Raw genomic sequence first — 9,407 nt, 5'->3', positions numbered from 1 at the left:
AATTTTGTCCCCCCTCCCCCAGTAACCAGTCACATTTGACTGATCTTTTCAGATTAAAAACTAAAAAGGAAGAGATATCTCGAATTTATTTGCAAATTCTCCTTCTTGAGCCCTGTCACTTTAGTGACAGCCCTCCCTGCATTCCCCCCTCATTTGGATTTGAAAAGCGGATGTAACCCTTTTAACGCTGGACACAATTTCTTTAGATCATTTTCCTGTTTGTCTTTGCATTCAGAAGCTGATTTTCAAAGAGCTTTATTAATTGTGATAATCTAGAATATTTCAAATCACACACACAAAGATGGCTTAAATCTCAGAGTAGCAGAGAATACCCTGCAGAAGGACTTCCTGTGTTCCAAAGAACAGGTAAAAGCTTCAAAAAATCAGCAAAGCAATTTTTTTCTCTTATGTGCAAAAGCTGATTTTCCTTCCATGAGCATGAAAATCCTGATTTTATTTAAGAATACAGCATCTTGCATCACTATAAACACAGATGGTCTTCAGTCATGCTGACCAAAACAAGTTTTGGGAGAGTTTAGTTAACATTGCCTGTATGAGCATCTACCAAAACTGGTGCAGGATGTGGCTTTCCAGGACCTTCTGACGCACGTGCTACCGCTGAGATTTTACCAAACCAGGTAACCAGAACTGAAATAGGATATCAAGAATGGTTTAGGAAACCATTATGTTACCACCATGTCACCATGGTACCCTTTGAGCCACCTATACTGATATGAATATTTTTCCCTCTATGATTCATTCTGTAGCATTGAACCAACTTACCTGTTGGAGTGAGTGCATGTTTTTCCTTGACCGTACCACTGGTATTTGGGTTAAAATGCTAATCTTTACATACATAATTAAACCAGAATTTATAACAGTCCAGTGTAGCAAAGCTTTAATTTTTGAATAGACTGCAATTCAAAACTCTTCCTTAAAATAATAATAAAAAGGAGTGAAAATATAAGCAAGAGCAAAACAGAAGCAGATAGGAGTGAGCAGAAGCAGTATGAACCTGGCACAGCATATGCCTCCTTTGGTAGGCATATGCCTTTTTCCACATTACTCCTGCTTACTGTAGTTGGTAGAGGGTTGCTCTTCCTTACAGAGTATTTTTTCCCTGGGCTAATCCTTTGAATTTAGCACTGCAGGCACAAGGAGCCATTTCGTGCTTGGTGACTGCAGAACATGTTCCCATGTGCCAGTGGGAACACGTTCTTAGGCAGTTTTCTTTGGTTTTCCCCTAAGTTAGTGCTGAGGCCACGGCACACATGTACAACGGACATACATGTTATGCTGTACATCTTCCAGTCTCCGTATAAATATTAATTAATTAGTCAGTAAGAGCTGCGAGAAGGCTGTTCCAAATGGCAGGAGCTGCAGGGGATACAGCTCGAACACCAGCTGTGTGTCTGAATGCTTAAGGGCCCAGAGAACAGGAAGGGAAGCAAACATGCTGAAAGGTTGGAGCAAGCCTGGAAGAGGGCTTAGAAAATACAAAGAAATTTAACACACTAAAACTGGCAGCAGCTCATGTAGGTATAATGGTTATATTAAGAATGGACTGTCAATCTGGACTGTTAGCCTTTAGCATGGAGAGATTATAACACAAGTGCTACCTAAGCCTTAATTACAGCAAATCAATGTTTTGACACACCACTTCAGGAAAACAAGGGTTCTGTGGTAAAAAGAGGTTTCTACATTTCTTTTTACTTTGCACCAGACTACTGAGACCTCCAGTGCATAACTTCTGAGGCCTTTGGTTTCCTATTCTTAGTTTTCTTGGAAAATACAATTTTTTCCTTGGGAACTAAGGATAATTTGGTAACTAAATCCAAGGTTATGTTCCCAGATAACAGCTGGGTTGTCCCACTGACAACCCAGCACCATTACTTGCCCTGCTCTCTCTATTCTGCTTACTCTGGCTGAGATTTTTGTGGCTGTCTTCTTTGGGAAAAAGCCTTCAACAGTTCAGAGTGAATGAGCATCCCTGGCAATATGCATAAGGATAACAGTGTCTATTAAGAAGGAAAATGTGGTTGGTATGGTAGGACCTCACTTCAAAAAACAGGCTTATCATAGCTGGAGTAATGAACTAAGGGTGTGCTTGATGCCAGTAGGCCACCCAGCATCACTGTGGCTTGACAGATCATGATAGGTTTGTGTCTGTTTGAGGACAAGAGATCTGCTCTTTGCCCAGTGTTTAACACAGCCATTGCAATGGAGTTTTATGCACACCCTGATGTCACAAAAACCACCTGGGTTAGGGATGACTAAATACAAACCCTCAAGGGCCCAGCTGAGACAGTCCAGTCACTCCTGGTCCAACTTTTCTTTTTTTTCATGCCCAGAAAAAAGAGCAACACTGAAAGCCCTTTCCTATGGGGTAAAGAGAGTGATGAGATATGAACAGAATCCTCCAAGTGTGTTCAATTGTTCCCGGGTCTTGAGGGGAAGCTCTTAGCTGAGGGAACTGGCTAGTTTGTGTCAGTGCCAGATAACGAATTTTTTTAAGACAGAGCATTAGAGGAAAGAAAAAAGAAAAAAAATATAAAAAAATAATAAAAAAGGAGGGAGGGATATTTACAAGTGCATGAATGGAAGCTTTGTCGGGAGTTTTCTGGGAAGATAAGGAGCTGGACTGGCCCATCTCTAAACGGCATGGACACACTCACTGCCTTTGAGTCTCTCAGGAAAGAGCAAAAGGAGCTGCTGACATTTCTGCTTAAAAGGAAGAATCAATGAATCTTTGTTTCCCACTGCCTGCTTGTTTGACCTTCTTGTGTTGTGGAATAGAAAAGAAATAAAAGAGAACGGATGAGGGGAGAGGGGATTCGTGTTAATAAAATCCAAGACAAGATCACAGCCCTCTGATCATCGCTGGAGATGCCATTATTTGGTTGTTGTCCTATTTGCTGCTGTTGCTCATTTCTGATTCTTGCCTTGCTGTAATAAGTCACACTCTTTCCAGCCATCATCCCTGTATTGACAGGCAAATGTCACCCACGTTTGATTGACGTCCATTGCTCCTGAATACAGAAGTATGATTTAGGAATCAATTCTGTTTGTTTATTTAAACAGCTCTTTGTGTACCTTTTATATCTGTAAGCAGGACAAGTTCCTTAATATTTTCTCGGCAGTAATGCTGCTAATATTGCACATTCACCTTCCCACTCAGTCACAGAGGTGCGCACCAGACCTTGGGGGAGGAGAAGACTTCCATGAACACACACACACACACACAAAGAAAAGAGAAAACCCCAAGATTTAACAAAATGCTTTGCTGCCCCCAAGTTAAACCAAAGAGATCTCTTCCTCAGGTCCAGGCATCTGTTGATTTGCACATGCCCTGCACTTTTCTCTGGCTTCTAAACAAAAGGGAACACTTTCCCCAGGTGTCAGTTTGCAAGCAAAGCAGTGGCTGTCTTTAACACCGGGAAACACTGCTGCCAGTGATGAGTATGTCAGTTTTAATTCACAAGAAGAACTATTTCTTTCTCTGTCTTTATGGTTGTAATCGGGGTGAGGGGGAAGAGGGAGATCCAAAATTGCCAGAGATGTTAATCCCTATTACTGTGGGAGGTATATTTTCAAATAACTTCTACTTGAACAATGGGTAAAGCATCCCTACATTTAAAGCGGTATTTCCCATAAAACATCAACATCGTAGGGTGGCCTCAGGGAAGCATTAAGCGGGAGGTGGATTGACCTTTTAATTCTCGATTGGTGACCTGAAGGGTACCCAGAGGCTGTTAAGCACATCTCTTCCCTTTAGTTTGCTCCAGAAAGAGCTGTCATCGCAAGATGCAGCTAGTGAGTGAGGCTCACGATTTCGCTGTTCATCCGTTTGCGGGAGGGGTGGGGGAGGGAGAAAAGAAAAAAATATGTATTTCCCACACTGACAGAGTAATGCCAAACTCTCTGCGAGTGGGAAGAGCAGAGCAGATGCTGGAATGAGATGCCAAAGCAGCTCCCCTTTCCCCTGCGCTTTTGGGTGCCTATAAATTGCTCCAGCGCGCTCGTCAGCCTCCTCCTCTCCTGGCAGGTGGCACCCGGGCAGGATCCCGCTCTCCCTTCGGCTCCGGCTCCGGCTTCGGCGCGGCGGCGCGGACACTGGGCGGCGGGCATCAGGAGGCTCGTCCCCGCTGAGGACGGTCGTCTCTGCGAAAAAAAAAAAAAAAGAGAGAGAGAGAGCGAGCAGGCGAGCGGGGCGATCGCGAGAGGAAAGGCAAGTTCCAGGGAAAGTTGACTCGGACTGGCACAGCCTGCAAAAAAAAAAAGTCGATCGCCAGCGGGAGCATAAAAGTGCGGGCGGCCGGGGCGCGGCGGCAGCTCTCCCTCCTCTCCCTCTCCGCTCCCTCGCCCGCCCGGTGGCTGCAGCGGCCGCAGCGAAGCGCCGCGACCCGCGGGAGCCCCGCGCCACCGCCGGCCCGTGGGAGGGCGGCCGAGCCCCAGGGGAGCCGAGCTCGCACGGGCTCGGCGTTTTTTCGGCTCTGAGGAGGAACCCCGCCAACCATCAAGATTTTGTCCAAAAGCAGACAAGAGGATCGCCCTGCGCTGAGCCGGCTGGTGGGCAGCAGGCGGCGGCTGATCGCGGCCGGCGCGCTGGGGGTGGTGATGGTGCTGCTGCTGGTCATCCTCATCCCGGTGCTGGTCAGCTCGGCCGGCACCTCGGCGCACTACGAGATGCTGGGCACCTGCCGCATGGTCTGCGACCCCTACGGCGGCACCAAGGCGCCCAGCACGGCGGCCACGCCCGACCGCGGGCTCATGCAGTCCCTGCCCACCTTCATCCAGGGGCCCAAGGGGGAGGCCGGCCGGCCGGGCAAAGCGGGACCGCGGGGCCCGCCGGGGGAGCCGGGGCCGCCCGGCCCGGTGGGGCCGCCGGGTGAGAAGGGCGAGCCGGGGCGGCAGGGCCTGCCGGGGCCCCCCGGGGCGCCGGGGCTGAACGCGGCCGGGGCCATCAGCGCCGCCACCTACAGCACCGTCCCCAAGATCGCCTTCTACGCCGGCCTCAAGCGGCAGCACGAGGGCTACGAGGTGCTCAAGTTCGACGACGTGGTCACCAACCTGGGCAACCACTACGACCCCACCACCGGCAAGTTCACCTGCTCCATCCCCGGTATCTACTTCTTCACGTACCATGTGCTCATGCGGGGCGGCGACGGCACCAGCATGTGGGCCGACCTCTGCAAGAACAACCAGGTGGGCGCCGCGCCGGGGGCAGCCGGGGACATGAGGGCAGCAGGCGCCCGGGGAGAGCCGGGCTCCCCGAGGGAACGGGCGCTGTGCGGGGAGCGGGCGGAGCGGCGCGGGAAGGGCGGGAAGCGGGCGGGGAGGGGGAGCCGGGCGGCCGCTGGAGGCGGCGCGGTTGCGAGGAGGGGGAGCGGAGACCAAGCTGGGGCGAACCCCGAGGGAGCCAGGGGGAACCCTGCGGGCAGCGCCTCCCCGCTCCGCCTCGGGTGTCCGAGGACCACCGAGGGGCCGGGGGTTCCGCGTAGAGCGGAGTGCGGACTCGACGCTCTCTCCTCCCCGAGAGCCGCGCCGCAGGTGCCTCTCCCAGCCCGCCGTCCGGGCCGCCCCGCGGGCACAGCAGCAGCTGTTCGGCGCCGCTCCCAGCCCGCCTGGGACACGGAGCGCTGCCCGCAGTTCTGCCGGGACGAGGGCGGGGGGCGGGCGCGCAGGCAGCGCTGCCCCCGCGAGGGTGAGCAGAGCCCGGCCCGCGGCCCGGCATTACCGGAGATGGGAATGGGAAACTCCCCGGGAAGGAAGGGGAGCTGGGGACGGCGAGTGAGCTCAAGAGAGGGTGGTACTGCGTGGGGAAAGTGTGAGGTGGGTGGGAGGAAAGCAGGCACGGCACGGGGCTCCCACGGGGCGCTCGGTTTGACACGCTCAGCCCCCGCAGGGGATCGAGGCTTCCCCCTGCCCGGGAGAGCTGGTGACAGAGTGAGGTCGGCGGCCTCAGAGCTCGGCCCTTGGCTGGCCAGCGCCGGGGAAGGCCCCAGCTGATGGATCGTGCCGGGGAGACACACCGGGCGTCCGGAGAGCCCAGGCACGGCCCTGGTCTGTCGGCATCCCCCGCAGCAGGATAGAGACAACGGAAATAATTAAAGGTCTTGTGATGCTACCTGTCTGAAAGACACAGGAATCATCCCATTCAATTAGGATAAACGTTGCCACCGCGCTCGCAGAGGCTGTGCCTATAACATTGCCTCCGGGAAGCCGTCCTTTGCAATTTTGCGCCTGTTTCGTACGTAGTTAACAGACGCGGATAGGTTGGCTCTTATTCCTACAGCGCTTAGCAGCACCGCCATCCCTCCGGCTCTGGGTGCCCGGGGGCAGTGCGGTGTGTGCCCTGGCGTTCCCGTGTCCCCGGAGCTCCGCGGTGCTCCCGCCGGTCCCCCGTGCGGGGGAGGGCGAGGGACCCGCCGATCACCGGCCGCTCAACAGGTCCCTCACCGTCCCGGCTCCCGGGGGCTGCGGGGCCGTCTGTCGGCTCTGCCGGGCTCCGAGAGCCCGGAGCCAGCGCTGTCGCTCTCCCCGGGCTGTTCGCCGCCCGGCGGGGCGGGATGGGGCATTGATCAGCTCTACGCGGTATCCGTGGGTCTGAACACCGGCCCCCGTGTCCCCGCCGTGCCGGGCGGGTCGCGGAGGGGCTCGTTCGTTTTCGCACCTCCTCCCCCGCCGAGCCCCGCCGGCTCACGGCCCTTTGTGCTCAGCGCACACCGGAGCGGCGGCCGCCGGTAAATTAACCTGATACGCCACTTAACCTTTTGTTTATGGCTCCTCAGAAGGACTGTGAAAACAGAATAATGAGGACATCAGCGGCAATTAATTAAGTTAGAAAATACCTACCGTAAATACCGTCTCAGCAGATAAACCAGCACTAGTAAAGCAAAGTATGTCGCAATACATTCATTTCGATATCTCCATACAAAGGGCAATCTTGTCTACTAAGAGAATACCATTTTACTTGCAAATAAAGCATTACTCTATTTTTTACCTCTACTTATAATGTTTTAAAGTGTTTATTTTCACAAATCCTGAATATATAAATAGCAGTATTTTTAAAGAAGTACCCAATTATAAATATGAAATTGATCCTAAAGTCTAACCATTCCCAAATATAGCTACTTCCATTACCAGACAGACAAAATAAACTCGTAGTTATTCAAAGAAGAAAAAAAAAAGGCCAGAGGTTCTGTGTATATATTTGTATATACCTGTGCGAGACAAGTATTTAGGTAATATAAACTACATATAAACTGTTTAAAATGGACCCACAGTTTTAATCCATCAGTGATTATGATTTATACCTGAAACACTAAATGCTGATGTGACAGCGGTTAACTTTGTGTATTATTTGTAAGAAAGATCAGAAATTTTGGAAGTTGTGGAGTGACAAAGGTAACATTACAAATTCAGTGTTTTCTAACAATGAAAAAAGCCAAACCACTGGAATGTGTATATCAAAAATCACTCCTAAGCAATACATATGTGGAACCTCAAGGTCCTCGGTGTTAATGCTACTTTAATGGTTATCAAGCTTGAACAGGAAAGTGCTGAGATCACTCAGCAAATATGTGTGTGCAGCCAGAGAGCAGAGCTTCATGAAAGAACTTGCATGGAACTTGTGAAATATATTGTCCCTTGATGGTTTAATTTTGAGTTACTGTCTTGCAGCAGTACACTCACTGAGAATTCATTTGAGACTGTTCTCCTAGGCTTTAAAAAGAAATTGCTCTGGCTAACCAAGCAAGGAGGTAAAACCCCTAGGAATAGTATACTGGAGTCTTTGGGACCTTCGCTGCTATACACAGGGTAGTAAGAGCTGCACTTTGGTTTCTAGACATTCAACACCCAAAATATTTTTTTTTCAGCCAGTATATACTATGTAGAATCTTAAAAATGAAATATCCATTGCTGTTGCAGTTAGTGCATGCTGACTCCTTTAGGATAATCGCTAATATAATTTGCATTCTCCTTTACTATCCACAGAAACACAAGATTTTGTACAAATCCACAAAGTAGCATTTCATTAGAATGTAAATGGGAATTGGAAAAGTATATTAAAGCCATCTGCTTGCCCGTATGCAAGACACTAGTTCTGTATGGAAGTTTTTCTAGCTCATGTATAGTCTTTTCACTCCTCCCCATTTGCCCTTTCCATTTACACTGCCAGCAGCCATCTCAGTCCCTTATTTTCTCTAGAAGGTATTTCCAGGGTTAATGACCCAGAGAGCCTTCAACTCCACCCTGCCCATCATTAATCCAGAGGAAACATCCAGTGCTTAGAATAATTATTGCTTAAACAGTAGCAAAATAGATCAATAATGGTAAACAATACCAGGCAAGTCAGAATCAAGAAGTCCTGAAATAGTCGGGGTTTATCATTATGCCATGTATCAGTTTAAATTTGCAGCCTGTGACAGCACTGCAAGCCTTTGCAGCCTTTCTCACTCTTCTTACAGGATGCATAAAGAATTTCCACCTACTGTGATTTTTAAGCTGCATAATGCCATAAGATCCTGCATGGTAGAAGAACCCCCTCCTTTATAACATTTCAATATTAATGTGAAATCATGTCACATGAAAATTTAATTTGGAAATTTATCATGTAAACTTTGAAAGGAATCCATGGAAAATTGTGACTTATAGCCTATTTTTTCAATTCAGAACAGATAAAATCCCACATAGAGTACGCCAAGTCATGCATTATTACTTAGTTCAGCTTTGCAATGCCACTAAATCATTTACTGCTCTGTAACTACACTAGAACAAAGACAAGCAACAAGCAAATGATGTGTTACACTGAAATAAATCACATACAACCATGTTTAAATATTTTACCAAACACAGTCAAATTATATATAAATGCTTTGGAGACTTACAGTGGCATAGACTGTTCATTGCTGGAAACCAGCATATATCTTGAAACTACAGATTACTTCCAGTTTGCAAGAAATGTCAAATTTAATCAGTAGCGGAATAGCAAGGGAGAAATGTGAAAAAAGTATGTTTAAGGGAAAGTTACAAATTAAAAATCCTCAATAACATGTAAATTCCAAAAAATGTCTTAAAGCAAATAGCAACTTCCCTGTGATTTTTACAAATCTGCGTCTCTTAAAACATAGCGAAATTAAATTTTTGCTTACTGAAATGTGGCAAAAGCAGTTTTTCCAAACCCAGACTAGGATCCTAACCTGCTTGTGTTCATGTGTGTGGCTGGGTGTGTATTTCTTGTATTCTTTTCTGCAGCATGATCCTATTAGTGGTATGACAATAAACTGCCTCTGGAAAAAGGGGAGCTCCCTGTGGATCCTCACCATTGTCAATCCCTTGTCCCCCTGAAATAAAAGTTACACCAACGTAAAACTAGCACCTGACCATATCCGGTTCTCCCAACT

General features: G+C 48.8%; 1 protein-coding gene across 1 annotated transcript in view; it reads left to right on the top strand.

The window, feature by feature from the left end:
- The first annotated feature begins 4,038 nt into the window (after positions 1 to 4,038).
- The window catches only part of C1QL3 (complement C1q like 3), an 8,437-nt gene continuing 3,068 nt past the window's right edge, over positions 4,039 to 9,407 (top strand). The window contains exon 1 of the mRNA XM_050324815.1: positions 4,039 to 5,205. Within this exon, the coding sequence (XP_050180772.1) occupies positions 4,618 to 5,205 (588 nt within the window). The 5' untranslated portion in view covers positions 4,039 to 4,617. The remainder of the gene's footprint in view (positions 5,206 to 9,407) is intronic.

The sequence above is a fragment of the Myiozetetes cayanensis genome, unplaced genomic scaffold (assembly GCF_022539395.1).
Source record: "Myiozetetes cayanensis isolate MyiCay16 unplaced genomic scaffold, myiCay2020 scf1, whole genome shotgun sequence".
Taxonomy (NCBI): Eukaryota; Metazoa; Chordata; class Aves; order Passeriformes; family Tyrannidae; genus Myiozetetes; species Myiozetetes cayanensis.
Note: the sequence above shows the minus strand (reverse complement) of the source record. Positions and strands in the feature narration are given on the sequence as shown.